This window comes from Heloderma suspectum, chromosome 9, assembly GCF_057233095.1.
Source record: "Heloderma suspectum isolate Gila_16-S chromosome 9, 16-S_ref, whole genome shotgun sequence".
Classification (NCBI taxonomy): domain Eukaryota; kingdom Metazoa; phylum Chordata; class Lepidosauria; order Squamata; family Helodermatidae; genus Heloderma; species Heloderma suspectum.
Window position 1 is genome coordinate 11,113,594 of NC_139466.1, and position 24,903 is coordinate 11,138,496.

The 24,903-nt window shown below is 44.7% G+C and overlaps 1 protein-coding gene across 1 annotated transcript in view; it reads left to right on the forward strand.

Moving 5' to 3' along the window:
* Positions 1–20,833: 20,833 nt before the first annotated feature.
* The window catches only part of AFF2 (ALF transcription elongation factor 2), a 574,244-nt gene continuing 570,174 nt past the window's right edge, over positions 20,834–24,903 (forward strand). Inside the window, exon 1 of the mRNA XM_084813687.1 lies at positions 20,834–21,215. Within this exon, the coding sequence (XP_084669813.1) occupies positions 21,169–21,215 (47 nt within the window). The 5' untranslated portion in view covers positions 20,834–21,168. The remainder of the gene's footprint in view (positions 21,216–24,903) is intronic.

Genomic DNA, 24,903 nt, shown 5'->3' on the forward strand with positions numbered 1-24,903 from the left:
TTGATTTAGTGTTATTATTTCATTAGAGTTGCATTTATACTTACCATGCCATTTTTAATTTTAGAGGAAAAAAACGACACCCACAATATTACATTAAAACTAATGCTAGGTATTAAAAGGGAAGAAAATCTCAATGGGCTTAAATCTAGTTGAATAAAAAACAGTAATTCTAGATTAAAAATGTGCTGGGTTGGGCATGATCCATGACAGTTAAGCACATTTAGAGCATTTGCTGCACTATCTCCCACTGAAATCAACAAGGGCAAAAAGCACCAGTGGTTGGATCATGCTCCTCGTCTTAATCCCCACTGAAGCAACAAACAGAGCTTTGGCTTCGTTACTTAAATTTAAAAACCATCAACTTATCCTTTTTCTATCCTGTCATTCTCCACCTTCTCTCTCTGAGCTGCTTTGCTGCACTGGACAGGAAAGGTGCCTTCATAAACCAGAGAGGAAGAGGACAGAAGACTATTTCTCACACCCATTTTGGTTTGAGGCCTGTTTTTCTTTTCTGTCAAATGGGGAATGTGTGCATCTCAGATGAGGAAAGTGGAGTTCAGGAAACCTCAACAAGCTCCAGCAGCCCTGGTTCTCCCCTCCCTAGGACGGATAGCCCTTCAAACACAGGACTGTCCTCTGTCATGTAGGATACATGGCCACCCTAGGACAGAGGATCAGCAGAGGATCAGCAAGAAGGTGATAAATGGACGGGGGGGGGGCAGACATATTTGGAATGTGCTCCTGTAAGACACGACAGTGAAAGCAGTGGTTTAGTAAGGTGATAGTGAGGAGACAAACGTAAGGATAAGAAAGGGGGTTTGATACTCTTTCAGCTTAAAGCCCAAATTCCATTTAGAAGAAGCTCTCAGGGCTGCATTCCAGTGGTGGGCAGGGCCTAAGGCAAAAGGGGCAGGGGCAAAAAAACAAAACAAAAGTATACTAGCATATCGTAGCTTAAAGCTCTTACTGCCAAGTAACCAAGCCTTAGGAGAGATAGTTCAACCGTTTAGAATGGGGCGGGGAAACTGTGCAAACACTGGGAAACCACCAAACGATTGGCAGTCAGGGAAGAGGTGGCGAGGCCAGGGGAAGGGGACATGGCCATTGGTGGAACCCCAGGTGGGCCAGATTAGAACCCCAGGTGGGCCAGATTTGGCCTGGAGGCCTGGAGTCCAACACCCCTGGGCTAAAACCATAAGAAGAGACCAATTGTGATGTAGCAGAGTGCCAGACTAGGGAGTCTCAGGTTCAAACCCCTCCCTCCATGAAACTCACCCAGTGACCTTGACCCAGTACCTCTCTCTCTCTCTCTCTCTCTCTGTAGCTTATCTCACAGTGTTTTTGTTGGACATAGAGGATAATTTGAACCCATTTGAGGAAAGGTGGAATAGCAATGTAATAAATAGTGCTGTGCCGAAAATTTATCCCACATTTTTTGACCATTCTCATTCAATTTGATAGAAGAGAAATTGCTTTCGAAAAAGAATTCAATGGTGAAGAAATTTTGGAGAAATTCTCATGGGTTGGGCTTGGTTTTCTGGGGCTGACCTTACTTAGGAAGGGGCCAAGGAGCGAGCACAAGTCCTGCTTTTCGTTGTACAATCATCGCTCTGGCCGCTTGTAGCCTCCTCAACTTCCTATACTTCAATTAAAGCCCAATTTAAGGCACCACGAGGTAAGTCCTCCCATGGGCTTTTTTAGATCAGGACGTGCAGGCAGCCTGGGAGGCTAGCTGTCATTAGGTAAGCTCAAAAACAACACAAAAATAAATGATAAAATATCCTGAATGAGACAGAACAATGGAGGCTCCTTTTATGGGGGGAGAAAACTTTCAGGACATTGGAGGACAGATCTGGGCAGAGCACTAACACCACCTCATCCGTGCAGCTGGACACAACACCACCCCCACATGCATTGCGGTGGATGCAAACTGGGGGCCAGCCTGCCAAGACAGTTGGTGCTATTGCAGAACAACAACCCCCAAAAAAACCCTTACCAAAAAAGAAAGAAGCTGTGCTACAAGCCCTGCCAATAGGGAGCCTTACCTGGGAGAAACTGTTGAGAATTTCTCCTCCCACTGGAGAAATTCGGTGAACTTGTCTTTCAAATTTCTCTGCCCACATGTAAGGTGGAGAATTTCAACAGGCCATCTGCATGGCAGAAAGTGAAGAGGATCTAAACAGCCTCTTGTTGAGGGTGAAAGAGGAGAGTGCAAAAGCTGGTTTGAAACTTACTCAACATTAAAAAAAAAAACTAAGATCATGGCATCTGGCCCCATCACTTCCTGGCATATGGAAGGGGAAGAAATGGAAGCAGTGACAGATTTTATTTTCTTGGGCTCCAAGATCACCGCAGACGGTGACTGTAGCCATGAAATTAAAAGACGCTTGCTCCTTGGGAGGAAAGCTATGGCACACCTAGGCAGCATAGTAAGAAGCAGAGACATCACCTTGCCGACAAAGGTCCATCTAATCAAGCTATGGTTTTCCCAGTAGTAACGTATGGCTGTGAGAGCTGGACTATAAGGAAGGCTGAGCGCCGAAGAATTGATGCTTTCGAACTGTGGTGCTGGAGAAGACTCTTACGAGTCCCCTGGACTGCAAGGAGGTCAAATCAGTCACTCCTAAAGGAAATCAACCCTGAGTGCTCATTGGAAGGACAGATACTGAAGCTGAAGCTCAACTATTTTGGCCACCTAATGCGAAGAGAAAACTCTCTGGAAAAGACCCTGATGCTGGGAAAGACTGAAGGCAAATGGAGAAGGGGATGGCAGAGGATGAGATGGCTAGATAGCATCACTGATGCAATGAATATGGACTTCAGCACACTCCGGGAGAGAGCACAGGTCAGGAAGGCCTGGCGTGCTGTGGTCCATGGAGTCACAAAGAGTCGGACACGACTGAATGACTGAACAACAACAACAACTAGTAATAAATAAGTAATAATAAATAGTAATAGCCCTGCCCAGTCTTTGGGAATTACAAATACACAACTCCAGGAAATTCTGGGGTAGAAAAATGGAGTCTTCCACACTGTCGCAAACACAGCTTACCTGCTAAATGTATAAGCATTTAATGGAACTGTTCTGCTCCCTTTCTACATTTTTACAGTGGCATCAAAATATTATACAGTGGGAGCTGCAATTAAAGTCACCCGATCTCTTAGCATAATTTTCCCTTGCATTAATTCTTAGCAAACCAAGTTATGGGTGTAATATTCTTCTCGGTACCAGTTTTCATAAAGTGAACGATGGTGCCTCAGTATAGTAATAAAGAACATTTTTACTTAAGAGAGTGCAGCATTTTTATTTTTATTTTATAAAAAGCACATTATGTTGCTGGAGGTTTTAATTGTAGTGAGGAAAGGAAAAGAGAATGCGGCATTTGTCCCTTTAAATTATAGTTTGCATGTTTCTATGCCCCCTCACTTAATCTCTCTAAACAGGTAATTTACTGGCTTTCGGAAAAGCACCCATGTGCAAGGAAATGTTAGTGTACTCCAGGGATGAATTCAAGATTGATTGAAGTCTAACTCTATGCACTGTGCTAAGCTCTGTTTTACATGCACCTAAATCTACAATGATTTCCAGACAAATAGGAAGAAAGGAGAGCATTTCACCCTGCATAATCTTAGATCTGGGCCTATTCATGCAGTGGAAGAGAATAGGAAAGAGAGAATATTTAAAACTGTGATCACTATCTGCAATTTGAAGTGGAATGCTCCGTTCTTGCACCACGGAATTAACATCTCATTCTGCTTCTTGTATAGGTTGTTGTTGTTGTTCAGTCGTTCAGTCGTGTCCGACTCTTCGTGACCCCATGGACCATAGCACGCCAGGCCTTCCTGTCCTGCGCTCTCTCCCGGAGCATGCTCAAGTTCATATTCATTGCATCCGTGATGCTATCTAGCCATCTCATCCTCTGCCGTCCCCTTCTCCTTTTGCCTTCAGTCTTTCCCAGCATCAGGGTCTTTTCCAGGGAGTTTTCTCTTCGCATTAGGTGGCCAAAATATTGGAGCTTCAGCTTCATTATCTGTCCTTCCAATGAGCAGTCAGGGTTGATTTCCTTTAGGATGGACTGATTTGACCTCCTTGCAGTCCAGGGGACTCGTAAGAGTCTTCTCCAGCACCACAGTTCGAAAGCATCAATTCTTCGGCGCTCAGCCTTCCTTATAGTCCAGCTCTCACAGCCATACATTACTACTGGGAAAACCATAGCTTTGATTAGACGGACCTTTGTCGGCAAGGTGATGTCTCTGCTTCTTACTATGCTGTCTAGGTTGGCCATAGCTTTCCTCCCAAGGAGCAAGCGTCTTTTAATTTCATGGCTACAGTCACCGTCTGCGGTGATCTTGGAGCCCAAGAAAGTAAAATCTGTCACTGCTTCCATTTCTTCCCCTTCTATATGCCAGGAAGTGATAGGGCCAGATGACATGATCTTAGTTTTTTTAATGTTGAGTTTCAAACCAGCTTTTGCACTCTCCTCTTTCACCCTCAACAAGAGGCTCTTGAGATCCTCTTCGCTTTCTGCCATTAGGGTGGTATCGTCTGCATATCGGAGGTTGTTGATAATTCTCCCGGCAATCTTAATTCCGACCTCTGATTCATCCAACCCGGCATTTCTCATGACTTGTATAGGTTAGGGATGTGTGAATCAGCAAAACCCGAGCTTGTGAGGGTTCTCCAAATTCCACTTTGAAGCTTGTTCTGATTCTGAATTGAGTCCCTATCAGATCATGAGCTTTGTTTTGTGTGTGTGTGGGGGGGGGGATGCATGAAAATTCATGCATATTTGTGTGCATATTTCCCCAAATGTACGCATCAGTTGAGTATGCATTGTCTTCCATTATTTAACACATGTTTACATGCACTTTTCAAAACTACACATTTTTTCATGCACATTTTTCAAATGTACACATCTTTGAATGCAGTTTTTTGTTCCATAAATCACATAGTGAGCTCGGAAATGTACAGACTTTCATTGCAGAGTGCATTTGAGTCCACATTCAGTTCCATGAGGTGCAAACTGGGCAAATTCTAGTCAAAAGCAAAAGAAAGCTAATTTTGCATACATCCCTAGTCTAGGCAAGGACTCCACTTTACTTGGTCACTCTTATTCTGGTTTGTTTTTTTGTCTGGTTTGTCTGGTTTGGAGGTGTGGGAGGATTTTTTTCCTGGCTGAACACTCTCCCACAAGGGCAAAGACAAAAAAAAAAAAAAACACAACCCCCTCACACACGTAAGCCCCCAAGTGAACTATAAAAAGGCTCCATGTTTTGTACCAATCCCTCTAAGTTTCTGACTGGGTCTGCCTGCCAAAAAGCAAAATCACATACCATAAGGCTGTTCACAGTCTGCATTAACAGGGATGGGGATTCTATGGTTGAGTGTGTGTGTGCATAATACTTGTCACTGAGAAGCTAGTTGTCTATCTTTACATCCCCCCCACCGTTTAGAACTTGTGAGGGTGGAGAGGTTGGGAGCAAGGCTACTACTTATCCCCCCATACATTGTTCGAATGGAGACTACAGTTGTTTGCCATTCTGGCTTGGAGGGCAAGTGCAAACTATGGCTTGCCACTTCAGATGCAACAGTAAACTATGGTTTGCCCAAGAAGGAGACAAATGGGGAAGAGGGAGGAGAAGGAAGGAACATGTGAGCCAGAGGTTTGTTCATGTGATGTGAAACCATAATGTTAGCTATGAACCGAGATATAGTCTTCTGTCCTCTCCCTCTCTGGTTCATGAAGGCACCGTTTCCTGTCCAGTGCAGCAGAACAGTTCAGAGAGAGGGTGGGGGGAGAAACAGGCCAATGTGCCAACACATGGCATGGGGACATTTTAGAAGATGCAGAATGGAGAAAAGGCATGAAGAATCAGCAGAACTACATCTGAGGAAATATTATCAGCTTACAGTTTGAAAAAGGACTGCCATAAAAGTAAATGCAGAGCAAACCAATTTCTCTCATGACCTGTTTGCCTCATTCCCATTTTGGTTTGAGTCCTGTTTTTCTTTTCGGTCAAATGGGGAAAGTGTACATTTCAGATGGGGAAAATCTGTATTTCCCTACCCATTTTTCAATAGTGTGCACCTTCCCCCATTGACTGAAGCATGAAACTGCGTAATTTTTGGAAAATGCAGATTTTAAAGTATGCACTTTTAAACACACACACACACTTTTTTTGAATCTGATTGCAAGTTCTGATTGGTGAATTGAAACAAAATCTGCATACATCTTTAATGTGGTCCAAGTCCAGTCTAAAAATACAGAAGTGTAAGAAGGGAGACAAAGGGCCCACCATCTAGTCACAGTCTTCACCGGTTAGGGTGAAATGTATTGCATTTCTGTTTAAGCTATAGTAATTGTTTCTGAATTTGCATCTTTACATATCTATTGGCCTGTGAACATTGTATGCAACTTTGTGCCATCTTTTGTCTGCTTTTGTTGGTGACACATTTCCTCTTTTCTGGCAATCTGAAAGTGGCCACCCCTTTCTGTCACACAAGGGGATCCTCCACCCAAATCTTCTGGTGCCAGCCGCTTATCCTTCTCACTGGAAACCCTTCTGAGTCATTAAGTAATGATGAAAGACTCCAATAAAAATAACTGGGCTAATGATATAAGCATTTATCATTTTATGGAGGCCAAATATTTCCCAGATGAATTATATGCCCCTTATTACGATCAATATTTTAGTAATATCAATATTTTTAGTGAGATGTTACTTTTATCTATACCATTGCTGAGTAATGAGTTATCACATCCTGAACATGGCAAATGAGTGGTGCCAGGATTCATTGTAATTATGCCATCTTTTCTTTTCTTTCCCCCCTCCAAAGACATAACATTGGAATCACACCCACAGATGTAACAAGAATTGTGTGTGATTGTTCCCCTTGTAGGAGATGACTTATGCCTATGGGTGTCTGAGTTGCTATGCAGTTGGAGCATATTTATGCATTATTTAGATTTATACCCCACCCTTTGAATACATTATCAGGATGGTGTGCAATAAAATATTTAAAACACCATGAAAATAAAAATACATCAAATTAAGGTAAAAAGAGCAAATTTATGAAAGCAGCATTAAAACCATCCAAGGGAAACAGTTCAACAAAACACCTGGAAGGTAATTGCCTGACCCCAGAAAAACATCAGAGTGACCACTGGGTGAGCCTCTTTGAGGAGAGTATGCCAGGATGGCCACCACTGAAAAGGCCCTTTCCTTGGTACCCACCCAGAGGAGGACCTTTGATGGGGATCTCAAAGTATAGGCAAGCACATGTGGGGACAGATGCTTTTTCAAGTACCGTAGCCCCAAGCTGTGAAGGGCTTTAAAGGTCAAGACCAGCATTCTGAATTTGGCACAGAAATGGACTAGGTGCGTTTGGCCAAGTGCCATCATCATGTGCTCAGTCATATCTGCCTAATCATCCCCTCCACAACAGATGCCCCAATATAAAGAGTAGAATCAGGAAGCAAAAGTATGGATACAGAAGGAATGCTAAAGATGGGGCTGACAAAAGATACTTGGAGGGTCTGAGTAGAGATGGAGCAAGTTATCTACACCCCCCACCACCACCACCCAACCTGCTACCCTAAGAAAATTCCTATGGCAAAGTAAGGAATGGACCCAGCCTTTCAGGGGTTAGAATAGCCCTTAATTTGATACAGCAAAGCCTTCAAGCAAACTTACCAGCTGTCATTGTTGGACCCATCGTGCCCACCCTGTCTGAGTGTGGGACTCCTAGGCATGGCCCCTGCCATGGTGCACCTTCTAAGGGAGGGGTTTGTCCACTCCACTCCCCTAAGGGGGGGCTGCCTGCCCCACAGCAGGGGGGAAGGGGGCAGACATATAGCTCTGTCCTGTGGCCTCCTAATCTCCCCAGGCTTCAAACTGTATCAACTGCAAAGATACATGCTGGTTAGGGAAGCCTTATCCCTAGTAGCTGAAGATGTAACTGCAGGCTTCGAAGATATGGACACATTTAAATTAATTAATCCATCTAAAAAGAAAATAGTCCCAAGGTGCACACCCCCTAAGGTCCATATGGCACCAAATTAATATGGGCACCAAATTTCAGGTGCCTCAGTTTCACGGTCTTGGAACGGTGGTGCTGATGAACAGGCAGGCAGGCAGGCAGGCAAGTGGGCAGGCAGATGGATGGATGGACAGACAGATAGACACACCTTCTCTATTACTACTACTACTACTACTACTACTACAGATTTATCCTTCACTGCCTCCAGGGAGTTCACAATGGCTGGTCCTGACAAACCTCTGCATGCCTCTTTTGCAGTCTCAAAGCACCCACCAAAACTAGGTTTATAACCCACCCAGACCAGGTAGGCCACCCATCCATTGGTGATGGACTGTGTTAGGTGTGACGGGTCACACTCACAAATAGCATAGACCTCTTCTGACCTTGCAGCAGATTGGTAGGAGAGGGGGCGCTTTTAAGCATTCTGCCTCTACCACCGCCTCCTCTACCACCAAGCTAAATTATTTGCTTCTACAGTCCCTCTGCTCCAAGCCGGCCTTTGGCCAGAGGGAAAATCCCAGGTGTGCCTTCTTTGCTTGATTCTTTTAACAGGCCTCTAGTTAATGTGTGAAACAATTTCTCCAGACATGGCTATCAGCATTCTCAATCCTTTCAAAGGTCTCTGGCAGACTTCCCAGAAAAGCAAGACAGGGGTCATTGAAACCAGTTGCCAGGAAGGCGGATGGATAATGCTCATTCCAGCTATTTCTTCAGGATCCTACTTCTCCTTCTATGAACTAAAACACACCAGAAAGTTTACCTCTTTAAAGAAAAGGAGTCATCACTCTGTGTGTGTGTGTGTGTGTGTGTGTGTGTCTGTCAGAAAGGCTTTCGATGGCTCACAGACCATCTGAATGGTGACCTCAGAGTCAGGTTATGCTGAAAGTAATTCATCATACAGTATGCATCCATCTTTGCAACTGGTTTTGCCTTAGCAGCTATTCTGCTGCTGGTATGGCCTCCTCTTGGATTGGGTCCATACCCACCTTGCAATATGGATGTCTTTGACACTGGAGGACAAAAAACATATTGAAACCATTGTGAAGAATGAAACCCACATTCATTCCAATGTTGTCTCCAGTGGGCTATTGCCAACACAATGTATTTCCTGCCTGGTGCTTCAGAAGGTAGGTTGCAAGGACTTCAGAAGGCAGGTATGCAATGACAGACCTCCCCAACCTGTTGGCCTATAGATGGGTTTATGGGATGAATTATGAGATCTCAAGTCCAATACATCTGGAGTGCACCAGGTTGTGGAAGACTTACTTATTGTGATAAAGCTGAAGCCATTGAACAGCCATCTCAAAATATGTGATAGCCACCCCCATCCCCACCCCAAAAAGCAATAGGAGATGACCTCTGGCATTTCCATCTTCATATATCCAGCTCTCGTTCGACTATTACACACCACTGCCACGATCAGCCATGCACACAGTGTTTTGTTTGTTTTTTCTTGAGAGATATGTTAAGTGGGGGAAATGCCTAATGTAAGGCATATCTCCAGTAGAAATAAAGTCTGGCAAAACCTGCTGAACATTGTCAGTGGGCACTCTTACAATAAGGATAATGCCAAATCCTTCACTCCACCCCAGTCCTCTGATTCATCTGGATCAGTCAATTGCCTTGCTCCAAATACCATTGCTATTGGAGGTCCAGCTAGCTGGGACATGAGACAGAGCCTTCTCAGTGGCAGCCCCCAAGTTGTGGACTTTCCTTCCTCAGGAGGCCTGATTGGCCCCTCTTTCATGTCTTTCCTGCAAGTTGCAAAGCATTTATTTTTAAAAAATCACCAATGGTTTTATTTGATCTTTGGATTTATTTCTTTTTTATGCCCTGCTATTGTGAGAATCTTTTCATTGGCTCTTCTTTTTTAGCTTTCTGTTTTTTTACTGGTATGTTTATTCTGCTCTTATTTATGATTGTGAGCTACCTTGTGGGCCCAAAAGGCAGGTTAGATATAGATATAGATATAGATATAGATATAGATATAGAGAGTTGTTATACATCAATATTTTGTGTAAGGGCAGGCTGCTTCAAAGGGAGGCAACACAAGAACTGATCAGTCCTGGTGGATATGGATTGCCCGAGAACAACTTGGCCTTCAGGCACACAACAATTTGTCCAGACTGAAGGGCCAGGCCAGAATCTAAGGCTTTATAGAACTAGGCAGAATGTGACTGGACCCCTTGTGTCACCTGTGAAGCTACCTTATATTGAGCCAGCCCATTGGTCGATCCAACTCAGTATCATCTACAGCAGTGGTAGGGAATGTCTGGCCAGCATAGCTAATGGAGAAGGATGGTGGGAGTTGCAGTCCATCAACATCATGAGGGTCACATGTTCTCCATCCCTGATCTACATCAGGGGTGGGCAGAAGGTAGAGCTCCAGATGTTTTGGACTTCAACTCCCATAAGCCCCTGCCAGGATGCCCAATGGTCAGAAATGCTGGGAGTTAAAGTCCTAAACACTTCTACCTACATATCTAGAGGGCACCAGGTTGGAGGACACTGGTCTACACTGACTGGTAGCAGCTCTCCAGGGCTTCAGGCAGGATTTCCCCCCCAACTCTACCTGGAGGTGCCTGGATTGAACCAGGGACTTTCTGTGTGAAAAGTAGGTGTTCTATCACTAAACTACAACCCCTCAGGAGAAAATTGGAAGACAGACCTTCCTGGAGCAGCATCGGGAAACAGCTGGATGCTATATGGCCATGGGGGACCCAGTTAGGGGGTCCATCTAGCCCGGTATTGTCAGCACTGACTGGCAGTGGCTCTTCTGGGTTTCAGGCAGGATTTTTTTTTCCAGCCCTACCTGGAGATGCCAGGAATCGAACCTGGGCAACCTGCATGCAAAACATGTGTTCTACCACTGAGCTACACCCCACAACTTCACCTAAGCTGATTTCGAGGCTGCAGTACCACTCTTTCACCAGGAGTATCAGTGATGCCAAAGAGCAGAAGAGCAAGCTGGCTGGCAGTGGCAGCTTCCTGTGCTGACAAGTTTTGACAGTGGTACAAGGACCAAGGCACCTGGGTCAGTGTCCTGTAACTGTGACTGCTGCTGTGAGCTTTTCTACACGAGGCTGTTAATCCACCGTATCTACACGAGGAGCATTTCCTTTCCTGCTTTTCCACTACACACCTTCTAGGTGGCATTGTGCTGTAGTGGAATAAGACTATTACACAGGTTGAAAAATATGTTTCCCTTTGCTTTTGCAAATAATATTCCATTTTCCTTGCTCTAAAAAAAAGCCCATGTACATGCTCTTAAAAAGCAGAAGCAAACCTGGAGGGTCACAACATCATCTAAAGAACCTGTAAAAAACTGTGAGTAAGGAATTTCAAGTGCACAATAAGTACTTTTCTAGAAAAGCTTTGTGTGGCTCCAATTTCTTACTTGCAGGGCCAAGGAGCTGTCCAGCAGGTCAGAGATCAAGGTGTGCCAGACAGCAGAGGAGCTGTCCAGCAAAGGCACTGAAGTATAAGATGTTGCTTCAGCAATGGATAGCCCCAAACTAACCCAAGAAGGGATGGGACAAGCCTATGCCCCATCCCTTCTTGGCCCCTCAGACACCAGTCCGTGGACCACCAAGCTTGCCCGACTCAGCGTGTGCCAAGTCAGGCAAGCTCGCAGCATCCTGCCACACCACAAGCCCCCATTTTGTGGAGAATTGTGGGTAAGCTATATACTTGAACACAGTTTTCCACTGTGCTGTCAATGTCACTGTGTGACATTGCAGGTGTAAATGGCCTAATTAGACCATTTACACCTGCAGTGTTGTGTAAATGGCCCTATTTATGACTGCCATTATGTGCAAAATCGCACTTACGTATGTAGCTTTCCCACGATTTTCTTCAAAATGCCATTTTCTGGGTGCCTGCAGACTGTCCGGAGGCTTGCCCAGCATGCTGAACAGGGTTGGGTAGCCAGCAGGAATCCGGTGAGCAGGGAGCGAGGCAGTGGAGGATGAGTTCAGCCAATCCTAGTACCAGGGCCATTTCAGCATCAAACGGGGACGGAGTGGGGGGAACAGACTCTAACAACAACAGCTTGATCTTATTCATTTTCTTTTCTTTATAAATACATGCTAGACATAGAATATTCTTACCCATTCCTTCATTAAAAAAAATAAAGAATCGCAGAGGCTTGCATTTCTGCAAAAGGCATTAGTGAATATCATTACAGACTTCACTGGAGATGAGCTAGCACTGCAGCAACTGAGTGGTAATCACTGCAAAATGTATCTGAGTTGGCGTGTGTGTTTAATGTAGAAAATAAGGACCCCCACAAGAAAGAGGCCATATTGGGTTGTCTGGAGATGTTTTGTGATTAAAAGGGAACAAAGACAAGTAATGTTACGAAGCCCTTTTGCACCCTCCCAGGGTTTGTGTGCACTTGTGAATGGCTGGGACATAGCTTCATGGATGAAAGAGGATAAGGAGAGACTTCAGTGAATGGTGGATTTACATTTGCATTTAAACTGGGATGTCCTGTTTGTTTCTGCCCTTCTATCATGGTGTGTTCCAGCCAATGAAACATTTGAAGACAGGGATGTCAGAGGAAGCTGCAGTGCATTCAAATGGGTTCAGATTTCTATGAATCCGACGTTTGGATTCTGGTGCAGACTGGCCTTTTCCAAGTTGTGCAGATTCCAAGGGCTTACAGACTGCTATTTCTACCTTTGGGGGTGATTTGTATAAATGCGCACTTGCGCTAATGCGCACTTGCGCTAATGCGCACTTGCACAAGTGGAACAAAATTCTCTCACATCCCTCATACATCTTGATTCCATCAGTGAGCAGAAGATGGAATAAAAGATGCTGGACAATCTGCGAAATGCAGATGGAACAGATTTAACAAAGCGCACACATCCCTTCCTAGAAGAACCTGTCTGTTTCAATGGGAGAGCTAAGTAACTGCTGGTCAGGTCCTAAGCATGTCTACTCAGATTTAAGTCCCATTGGATTCAGTGAGATGGCCTTCCTAGCAGTTGTGTAATAGAGCCAGAGCTCTCGGGGTCCAAGTGCACAACGGTGACATCATCTGCCACCATCACCCCCCTCTGGCTTTCTTGTTCCCTCTTACCTTAGCTGCAGTCCTCATAGTAGCTGTGGGAAAGTGGATTTTCCCAGCAACAACATCTTGCTGTGAGTTATCCCTGTTGTAATCCCTGTTGTATTTTGGGGTGGCTCATTCCTGAATGGGCAATTAAGGCAATAATTGTTTGTTTGTTTATTTACAGACTGTACTTTTAAACTGCTCACTAACCAAAGTTGTCTGGGTGGTATACAATACATGAAAAACGTATGGTACAAATATTCAAACAAATTATAAAAACCGTGCAGAATTGCACAGAGATAAAACCAGCAGCAAAGAATAAAACCATGAAATTATCAAATCAGACTAAAGCCAGCAGAATAGAGTAGTAAAAGCACTAAAAGCAGTTGTTAAAATGCCTGAGAAAACAAAAAGATCTTCATCTACCACTGAAAAGACCATAACGTAGGGTACCACCACTGGAAAGACCCTCTCTCTTGTAGCCACCCACCTTGCCTCATTAGGTGGGGGAATTTCTGAGGAGGCCTCAGAAAATGATCTCAATGTCCAGGTAGATAAATATGGCAGGAGATGTTCCTTCAGGTAACCTGCCCCCAAGACATTTACGGCTTTAGAGGTTAAAACCAGCAAACATTCTGCTTCTGGTGGAGATGAAAATCTATCTATCTATCTATCTATCTATCTATCTATCATCATCATCATCATCATCATCATCATCTCTCTATCTACCATCTATCTATCTGCCTATCATATATGTATGCATCTATCTACATACATGAAATTATTTGTAGCCCTCCTTTAAGGATGGATCCCTCTCAAACTATAGAACTGGCTTGTTGATATGGATTGTTTTAGATATTTGTTGTTGTTGTTGTTGCTGTTGTTGATGCTTTCTGTTCTATGTCTTTACATGAGTAGTCTTTATAGTTTATATAATGTATTTTAATGGTTTTTAATTCTTTTGTGAACCGCCCAGAGAGTTTGGTTTATGGGACAGTATAGAAATATAATAAATGGAATGGAATGGATCAAGACAGTTACCTGCACTTTTGGACTCTCCTCAGGGGTGTGGCCATAGGAACTGTCATGATGAGACCCCACACTTCAGGCCTGACCATGACACCACTGTTCCCTAGGTGTGCTTAGGTATAGCCTGAATGTGGGAGTAAGCCATGGTGAACACTGCGGGACTCACCTCTGAGTAAACATGTGTAGGCTCAAGCTTGCAGTGGAAAGGCAAGTGGAGGAAGTGAGCACCAAAGGACACAGCTCTGACTCTATGGCCTTATCCCTGAGCTCTGCAAGTCCCAGTAGTAGTGAATAGGGGTATCTGGGCTGTAGGCATGGGAAGAACGGCACTCTAGACACAGGGTTTAACCACAACAGTTTACTGGTAAATTAAAGCAAACAAATCGCAACTAAAGGTATTTACACAATAGAGCTAAATGATACAAAAAGCATTTAAGAGAAAATAAAAGTTGCAAAATGCAAGTTGCTTTACCCTACCTGTACTTAGACTTCCCCAGGCTGCTTCTTCCTGCTTCCTCTTCATGCTCTGGTCTCCCTGACTCTGCTCTTACTGGCTCTGGTCTTGCTGACTCTCTCTTTTTATACCCTCCTCTCACCCAAACCCAAAAGTACTGCTTCAAACCTGAAGAAGTGAAACTTAACTGGGGAAATGAGACTACTCCTCTCAGCGATACCCCCTCCCAAAAGGAAAACCCAGGCATCTAACCCTGACCCTTTTTCCTTGCCTCTGTAGGCCTCAAACCTTCACAGCCTGTGTTGTGGGTGGTCCCTTCTGTGTCATTCTTCCTTTCCCACTTATCAGCTAGCAGGCTAGGAGAAGCAGGCAGATGGGTCAAATGCCCCCTACTTGCCTGTCCCATTCATTATCAAGCAGCTCCCCAGATCACCTTCATCCCGGTTGTCTTCTCTGTTCCTGCTTCTGAGGGATATGATTGTCCTTTTGGCCTTGTAGATGGAAGGAACCAGGCAGCCATTACGCAGGTTTCCACAGTGCTGAGGCCTTTCTGATCTGGCCATGAATATATTGGACCACTTTGCCACAGGAGAGTGGAACTCCTAAGGTGGCCATGCATCCTATTTTACACAGGGCCATCCTCTGTTTGAAGGACTGTCCTGTCAAATTTCAGTTTAAAGATAAAGAACTGTAAGAACTGTTGCCCATCAACAGTTAGCAGCACCAGGACAGTAGACTGAACAGGCAGACATGGAGGTGATCTGGATACAGTTTTCTGCACTATGGTGAGATTCAAGGTATTTCTGTTTAAATGATAATAATAATTTCTACATTTGTACCTACACATGTAAATTAGTGTGCATTTTTATGCAAATTTTCTTCCATTTCTGCCCTCTTTTTTGATGATGCATTTCCTCTTTGGGACAATTCATAAATGGACACCCTTCTCCTGACCACCCCCTTATTCTGGAGTGGGGGGAGTCATTTTGGTCACATGGAAAGGAAAGATTCCTCCTGTGCAAGCACCGAGTCATTGCTGACTCCTAGAGGGATGCTGCTTTTGCTGGCGTTTTCATGGCAGACTGTAGCGGGGTGGTTTGCCATTGCCTTCCCCAGTCATTACTACCTCTCCCCCAGCAAGCTGGGTACTCATTTTCCCGACCTCGGAAGGATGGAGTCGACCTGAGCCGGCTACCTGGGACCCGGCTTCTGCTGGGATCGAACTCAGGTCGTGGGGAGAGTTTTGGTTGCAATACTCTGTGCCACACATCACATAGTTCTGTATTTATTGTACAGCATTTGTCAAATGCAAACATAAAAACAAATAAAAAGTATCAAAAAAATCTGTCCAGTGTGGCGTGATTCATAAAATATCACGATGATGATATAAAAAAATCATGTCACATGATACTGGGCAACTATTTTATTTTATTTTATTTTATTTTAGGGATTTCTATTCTGGACGCGCTTGTCTTGCTGGAACTGCAACTCCATAATGTAAGCCTTCTTTCTTCGAGACCTTTCCCCCCTCTGTGTTTTTATAAAACAGCCAAGGGAATCCAAAAGAGCGAAACGCCAATAGTGAGTGTGTCCCACTTTGCAAGGAAATAGAAGTGTTGTTAGAGGAAATTATGAGACTTGGCAAGCCGCACCGAGACAGATAAAATGGCAGAAAGACTGTGCAGGAGTGTGTGTGGGTGTGTGTGTGTGTGTGTGTGAGAGAGAGAGAGAGTCTGTCTTAAACATACCATCTGCAAGTTGAAATGCCTGTTGGTTTCCCAGGAGGAGTCCCACCCATGAAGGGCTGACGCGATGGCACCTTTGTGGGATTAATGGCCCAGTTGTGTGCATTCTTTCCTAAACCACAGTTTAATTTTACATTGGCCTTACACTGAGCTCTTTCTTAGTCAGTAGGATTGAGTCAACTTGTGTTTAACATCAGGCTCATCTTAACATTTACATTACTAAACCGTGGATTAAATAATGTGCTACACATTACATAAGAAGATTTACTTTCTTGTTTATACAGTGGTGAATGGGGGGGGAAATCGACATGAAATTGGGGGGGGGCAGTCATTGGCTTACACAGAAGCATAGGCTACAGTAGTTTTAGGGATTTGGGTTGTTTGTTTTTTAGAATGAATTAGTGTCCCTTTCATAAGGGAGATTTTTTTTTATATATATATATATATGTGTGTGTGTGTGTGTGTGTGTGTGTGTGTATAGATATACACACACACACACACATGCACGTCAATGTTTTCAGTAAGTATCAGGAAGCTGCCTTATACCAAATTCAGCTCACTGGGTACAATCTAACATAAGTCTTACTTAAAGTAGACCCATTGAAATGAATGGGTTTTAAGTTAGTCATGATTAACTGAAATCCCATTCATTGCAATGGATCTACTCTATGTAGGACTTATGTTGGATATATCCATCGGCATATCTAAGTCAGTACTGCCTACATCATCCTTCCCATTCTGATGCCCTCCAGATATGCTGGACTACGATTCCTATCATTCTCAGTCACCATGGCCAGGTTGGGAAAGGCTGGTCTCTCTGAGGGTTTCAGGCAGGAGTCTTTCTGAGCCCTACTTGGAGATGCTGGGGATTGAACCTGGGAACTCCTGTATGCAAAGCATCTATTCTGTCACTGAGCTATGGTCCTATGTGATGGCATAGCAACTTCCCAGGACATTATATGGGGGGAAAGGGGACAGTCATCTTTTTTTTTTTTTCTGTACAGTGCCCCATGGACAATGCTACATTGTCAAGTAGTGTCTTCTAAGGGCATTGACACCGCCATTTTCAAAGTGAGTGGCAAATGTGTTGTTGGCAGGCACTCAGCCAATTAGCAGCGTTGTTTTTAATGTATACAAAAAAGGGCTGAAAGGAAACACACACATACCTCAGACCACCTCATAATAATATTTGCAACTACTGCTACCCCCCCTTGAATGTTCACCCCACCCTACACACAAATATTCACCATCACCCAATCTTCAGGAAGGCTTACACACACACACACCCCGTTCCATGATCCCTGAATGCAGTACACTTCAGCTGGGCCAGATGTTTGGCCCAGATTTAGGATCTACAGTGCAGATTATAACTTCAGCATCCCTGGCATGATGCTGTTTTTAAATACCTCTGTTTAAATACCTCCTAGGGCAGACTGTTCCACTGTTAAGCAGCTCTTACCATTAAAAAGTTTCTCTATATATTTAGCTGAAATTTGCTTCCCAGCGATTTTCACCTATTGGCTCTAGTCCCACCTTCTGGAGCAATAGAGGACAAGTTTGCTCCATTTTCTGCATGAAAGTTGTCCTGATATTTGAAGACCACTGTAATGTCTCCCTGCAACCTTCTCTTTTCAAAGCTAAATGTATCCATTTCCTTCCTTCCTTCCTTCCTTCCTTCCTTCCTTCCTTCTCTCTCTCTCTCTCTCTCTTTCTTATGATACCTCTCCCATCCTTGCCTCTGATAACATGGTGGAGACTTCCTTTCCTGTCCTCTTTGTGGTAAGTGTTGTATTTGATATTTTAAACCTATGGAAAACCTTGATGCTGACCCTTTAGTGATACCCAAAACTTTTAATCTGCATCAATAGTTTTCAATATAACACTTTTCTCCATAGAAGTTGTTTTTGGAACTCTTATACAGGAATACAAATCAGAGCCATTTACTCTGTAATTTCAAAATCCAAGTTGCCCCCCACACACACACACTTTCTGTTGATTCAGCTTAATTCCTTCTCCTGGCCTCACCTTCTCATACAGCTTTTATTGAGCTGGGGGCTCCAGTTGGATGCCCAAGCATTACTAGTTTAATTCCCAATAGCAGCATGACTCAGGCTCTTGTCAACCCACATGTTTTTTTTCAATTCCAATGTAACCATTCCCACACCTCTACCTCCCTTCCAAAAGTACATTGACAGAGGAAACGTTTGTGTGATGTAATGACTCCTGAAGATGACCTTCGCCACCAAAAGCTTCATGTTCTCCAGATTCTGGTCAATCTCAAATCTCGCCACATGGGGGCACATCCAGAAGAAATGCTCACCCATGGAAATTCAAATGACAGGTAAAAGTCACACCACGGAAGACTTAACTTGTCATGTATAGACATTGGAATCTGGCTTCAGACAGAACAGAATGGGAGTTAAAGGACATCACACAGCACCAGATTAATTCGTTTTGATGCCCCAATACAAACATTATAACCGTTCCCTCTCTGTAACATTACGTTGAGCTAATTATTGGGAGAACAGAACTCTGGCTTCATAGGAAGTGGTCCTATATCAAGTCAAACCAATGTATTGTTTAAATGTCCTGAAAGTGGATCTCCAGGGTTTCAGACAAGAGTTTTTCCCAGCCATATCTGAGGATAAAATGGAGAGGAGCAGGACCGTGTAAGCTGCTTTGGGTTCCTTGCAAGAGGCGGGGCGGGGGGGGGGGAGGTGGGATATAAAAGTAATAATATAAAAAAACCCACATTATTGATTGATTGATTGATTGATTGCATTTATACCCCACCTTTTTTCCCTTGCAAGGAACCCGAGGCGGCTTACGTTATCCTCCTCCTCTCCATTTTATCCTCACAACAACAACCCTGTGAGGTGGGTTGGGCTGAGAGTCTGTGACTGGCCCAAAGTCACCCAGTGAGCTTCCATGGCCGAGTGGGGACTAGAACCAGGATCTCCCAGTCTTGCCGCTACACCACACTGGCTCTCATATCTTGCCCTCTAGGAAGGACACTTTTGGCATTTCCGGGTTCAGCAATTTGAAACCAGAATTGCTGACCCAGAACGTATCACTTAGTTTGATTTCTCTTAGTTTAGGACTCAGCCGAGACCTAGGTTTTTCCTCTGTCAAGACAAGAGTGGCTGTCAAATTAGCATAGCCAAAGCATGTATTACTGTCAGTTACTGCTGTTGAGAAGTGTTGCTGTGATTATCTTGTATATACATTTCAACTTTGCATAGAAATGTCAGAGATCTTCTGCTACATTTTGCATTTCATGGTGTTCTTGCCCCACTAATTCCAACCCGCCCACCCCATCCATCCTTGCAAGCGTATTTCCCAAATTAACCTCTGTCCGTTGCTGCTTCATTATTATAATATTGATTTAATTATTTCTTAGATGCCTTTCTCAAAAAGGACTCAGGGGGACATACAACAAAATCATTATACATTTGATGAAGGGTTCTTCTGCCGCATTAAAGCTGCAATCCTGTACCCACTTAGGTGGAAATCAGCCCCATTGAACTCGATGGGACTCACTTTCAAGGAGATGTGCAATCCTATGTATGTTTAGACAGAAAAAAAATGTCCCACAAGACCTAGTATTCCCCAGCCAGTCATGCTGGGAGTTGTAGGACTTTTTCTGTCTCAACATGCATAGGACTGCATCCTAAACTTATGAGAGCGCAATCCAGTGCATGCTCACTCTGAAGTAAATCCCACCACGTTCAACAGAGCTTACTCAATAGTAAGTGTCCATAGGATTGCAGCCTTACAATGCCACCCTGCGCATGTTTAGTCAGGAGGAAGGCCCATGGCATCAGTGCGGCTTACTCCCTAGAAAGGATGCTTAAGACTGCAGCTTTGGAAATGTGCCCTGAGAACCCCTAGGGACCACTCTGGCGCAACCCGATCCTATGCGCGCCAACTGCTTATTGTGTCCAATGGGGCTTCCTTCAGGCATTTATAACGCTCACAGAGGTCTACTCAGAATCAAGCCCCGTTGAGTTCAATGAGACGTATTCCCAGGTAAAGATCGCGGGAGCAGAGGCTCGTATCCAGTGGCTTGCACCCAACAGCCGCCTCCCTTCTGCCCCATTCATTTCAATGGGTCTACTCTGAGGAGGACGAACCTCGGCTGCAGCCCAGAGCCTCTCCAAGGCTCCCCTCGCCCTTTGGTTGTTCGTTGCCGTCGTGGCGGCTGACCCGACTCGTTAAAGCGGAAGCCACGCGTGCGTGTGAACGGGGAACCCAGAGCGCGCCGCCCTCGGAGGCGGCCCCTCCCGGCCGCCCTTTGCTGGCCCTTCCGAGAGGAGGAGGAAAGCCCGGCAGCCTCAGCCAGAGCCCACCCGGGACGCGTGTCTGTGGTACGTGTGAGCGCGCCGCCGCGCGCTAGGGCTCGAGAGGCGCTCATCCTCTCGCTCCGAGTCTTGGCTTCTGCTCGCTCCTCCCACTGTGGGGGGTGTTGAAGCCGCCGCCGCCGCTTCTGCCTCTCCCAGGCAGGCAGGCAGGCAGGCGGGCGGGCGGGCAGGCAGGCAGGCGGGCGGGCTCCCGGAGGCAGCCGCGGCCGAAGCCAGCAGAAGCCAGCGGGAGGAGCAGCGAGCGGCGGCCGCCGCCTTCCCCTCCCCGCCTCCCCTCCCCGCCTCCCCAGCCGCGGCGTCTGGCGCACAAGCCCAGCAGCCGGCTGCGGAAGGGGGCGACAGCCCGGCTCGTTCTCCGGATGCGGCTCTAGCCTGCCCTGCCCCGGCGGCTTCTCCTAGCCGGGCTGGGGGGAGGCGGACCCGGGGAGGGCGGGCAAGCCAGCGGCGCTCGGGGCCCGCCGCCTCTCCTCGGGAGCGCAATGGATCTATTCGACTTCTTCAGGGACTGGGACTTGGAGCAGCAGTGGTAGGCGCGCTCGCCCCCCCCCCCCCGCGCTTGAATCTCATCACCCCGTCGCGACGGCTTCGTTGATTTCACGTTGATTGACGGACGGGCGGATGGATGGATGGATGGATGGATGGACTGTAAAAGGGAGGGATCTTTAGGAAGGCTTTTGTTGCATCTTTCTCCCCCCCCCCACTCCCCTTTCTCTTCTAAGGCTCTTGCCATCATTCTCTATTTATTTATTTATTTATTTTCAAATCCAGAATCAGGCGCCGCTGGCGGGGTTGTTCCGGCGGTGCGGTCGGGGCAAGCCCTTGCCGGAGGATGCTCGAACTTGGAAGTGGTCCACTGGCAGAGCAGGCAGTCAGTGTCGGCTTTGCCTCTCCTCCTTCGCCACCCCCCTCCCTGCCCCTTCCCAACCCAATCCGACTCCCCCCCCCCCGGCGCCCTGATGGGGGTTTGTTCAGGAACCTTTGAATCCCCCCCACACACACACACACACGCACACATCGACACTCATGCGTTCTTGAACCCATGGGTTAAGTTGCAAGGGGGAGCGTGTGTCTTGGCAACCAAAGCAATAACAACACAAAATTTGGGAGGGGGGTGAAAGAGAAATTATCCAAGAAAACCTCTCTCCCCTCCCTCGCCCCCTTTCCTTCACACGCACCTTCTTTTCATTTCGGCTTTCTTCAGTGAGCAGTTTCGTGGTGTCAGAGGGAAGAATTTTGTCTCCCCTTATTTCGAAAACTGTCTGCAATTGTCTCCCCTTTTCTCTCCACCCCACCCGCGCTTCGCAACTGAACGGTGCGTTTTTTCTTTCCTGTTGTCCTAGCCACGCTCTGAGATGTCGTTATTTTAACTTAAAAGTCTTGGACGTAACACGGAAGGGTTCCCACTGTTCTACTTTAATTTCAAATGCATTATTATCATTATTCTTATAAGCAAAGAAGCGTTATCTGTTTTGGGAAAAGAAGGTGCTTTCACAAATATTGTGAACTTGCTGCAACCCCCCTCCCTCCCCTGCACACAATCAAACTTGAGTTTGGGGGGGAAATTTTAAACGTTGGTGTTAGTGTTCGTACAGCATGAGTAGCACAGAAGTTGTGACTTGATTCTGTATTTAACTTGGAAAACAGGGATGCTTTGTTGCCCATAAATATTTGGAGTATGATTTGCCAGTGTCTGGACTGGGTTTACATTTTGCTTTGCCAAGCTAACAAGTGAGTTCTAATTTGTAGTTTGCTGTAGATTTGGCGCGCGGGGGGGGGGGGGATAAACAGTAACCGGATGAGGTCCATTTGTGGTAGGCTGCAGTTTGCTAACAAGGCAAGCAAAGTTAATATACATAAATCATATTTTGCAAGCTTGATCTCCAAACGCCTTGAAAATGTAGGCAAAATATGGCATGTTTTGCAGAGGGAGCCCAGTTTAGTTTGTTGGCATGTTAAGCAATGCAAGTTGAAATAATAATAATAATAATAATAATAATAATAGTATAATAGTATAAGTATATTAAGCTAGTCACTGTCAGTTTACCAAACATACCGTAGCTGCCTGGGTTGGAAGTCCCAAATACCTGTCACATTTTATTTATTTTATTTTACAACAATTGAGAATCAGTCCTTGGGACCATAAATTACCGAGTATCACTATTAATCTGCAAGCAGGCATTGCAGATCTTGTGAAGTGTTTTATCAGCTCTGTGTAAACCATCACATTATGTCGCTTAATAACCACGCTGTTGTTACTTAAAAGTAATAATCACAATAAAATTAGTGCTCAATTAAATATGCTGCTCCACAGTATCTTTACCCTGCCAAACTAATTTATTTTTGCAGACAGCTGATAACCGCTGTATTGCTACTCAAACAGTATTTGCATACAATTTGCCTAATTTATGGTGTGGGTAACAACATTAATTTAATAGAAGCTGTTACAACTGAGCGTGGAGGTGTCGTTTGAAAAACGAAGCATGTTGCGATGTTTACAGAGTCCAACATTGGTTATGATTATGTATTTTTAGCTGTTCAGGATAGCAATTGTTGAAATTATGTCTTCCAAGAAAAGGGAAACCATTGACATCTCTCTCTCCCTCTTTCTTCTCTCTCTCTCTCTCTCTCTCTCTCTCTCAGGCTGTGGGTTTTTTGTTTTTTTGGTGGGGTGGACAAATAGTAAAATATTTCCTCTTTTTCTGCAATCTCCATTAGCTTCTTTTCTTGAAGTGTTACTGTTTTTTAAAAAGGTGTCCAATGCTTTTGGGTTGCGGGGGGTGGGGGAATTTAGTCCCTTCCAACAATTGTATGTGTTTCTCAGCATGGAGTGTCTCCATAAATTCCTTGGTTTGCGTGCTGTTAAGAAGTGAACACACAGATTCAGTGGTTTGGGATCTGTAGCACTGAGTATACACACTCAGTGGGGTCTGTGTGAATTTGTGTTTTTATCCATAAAATCACTACTTCTATTGGCGAGAAGAATTTTCTGGCATGTGTACATACTGAAACACCGAGTGTGCGACTCAATCCCCAAGCAATCCACACTCTCATATAATTGATACTATTTATAATGTATACCATTAAACCTTTTTTAAAAAATACCCCTTATTTTTATATGCTGTGTACATGCTTCTGCCTGCTTCTTGTGAATTAGCTATCTGCAGAAAGAACATGTTTATATCCCAAAGTCAGAAGGAAATCATGCAATGGTAACCCTATTTTTTAACCTGATGGCTGTTGGTAATCCATTCAGAACCATGCAGCAATATGTCCCATAGACTACATTGGCCCTTAACTCCCAAGTACACATACACTGGGTTGCACCCAATTCTGTCGTGTGTCAAGTGCTAGCTGTTTTATTTGTATCTAGCCTAGGTAGCCTTAAGCTATGGTTAGCTGCTTCACCGTAACAGGCTTGTGCAAATCTCTGGTAAATGACCTCTTCCCATGTTTTAGAGCACTAAGTGTGACATGAAAAAAAGAGGTTTCTGGAATAAAAACAAAAGGCCCTGGGGTGAATGAATGTGTTCAGTTTAGGCAATGCATCCAACACACACACACAAATATTATTTTTATCATTATTTATTAGATTTCTATACTGCCCTGCTGTAGCCAAAGCTTTCTGGGTGGTTTACAAAGGTTAAAGATATAAAGAAGATGGGAAGGTAATATGGAGATGGACATGAAATTATAAATGTGTGCCTTAGTAGAAATGTAGATTGTAAGCTGCTTGGGGGCAGATCGCTAGTGGAGTTTGCTTCCTTGGTGCTATTTTACTCTGGAAAGTGGCATATTGAGACGCATAATAATAATAATAATAATAGCAGCAGCAGCATTTGGAGTGGAAGATCAACAGCTATACGATCAATGCCTTTGTATCACCTGCACAAGAGTAATTCATTTACATCCCTGTTATTTTTTCCTGATATCAGCAAATGAACCCCAAAGTAAAACTCTGTTTATGTATTTATTCATGACATCTTGTTTCATACCAAAGGAACTCAGGTTGGCATAGTCAGGTTTCTTCCTATGTTATCCTCACAATATCCTTATTAGTTGGTACATTAGGCTAAGAGATAGTGATGGGCTCAGGGCTATCTGGGTACATCATGGCCAAGATCCACACTCTGTCCATGATTGCACCACACTGGCGCTACTAGAAAATGACCAGCATGAATAGTAACAAGGCCCTTTATTCATTCAAGGTTTAATCA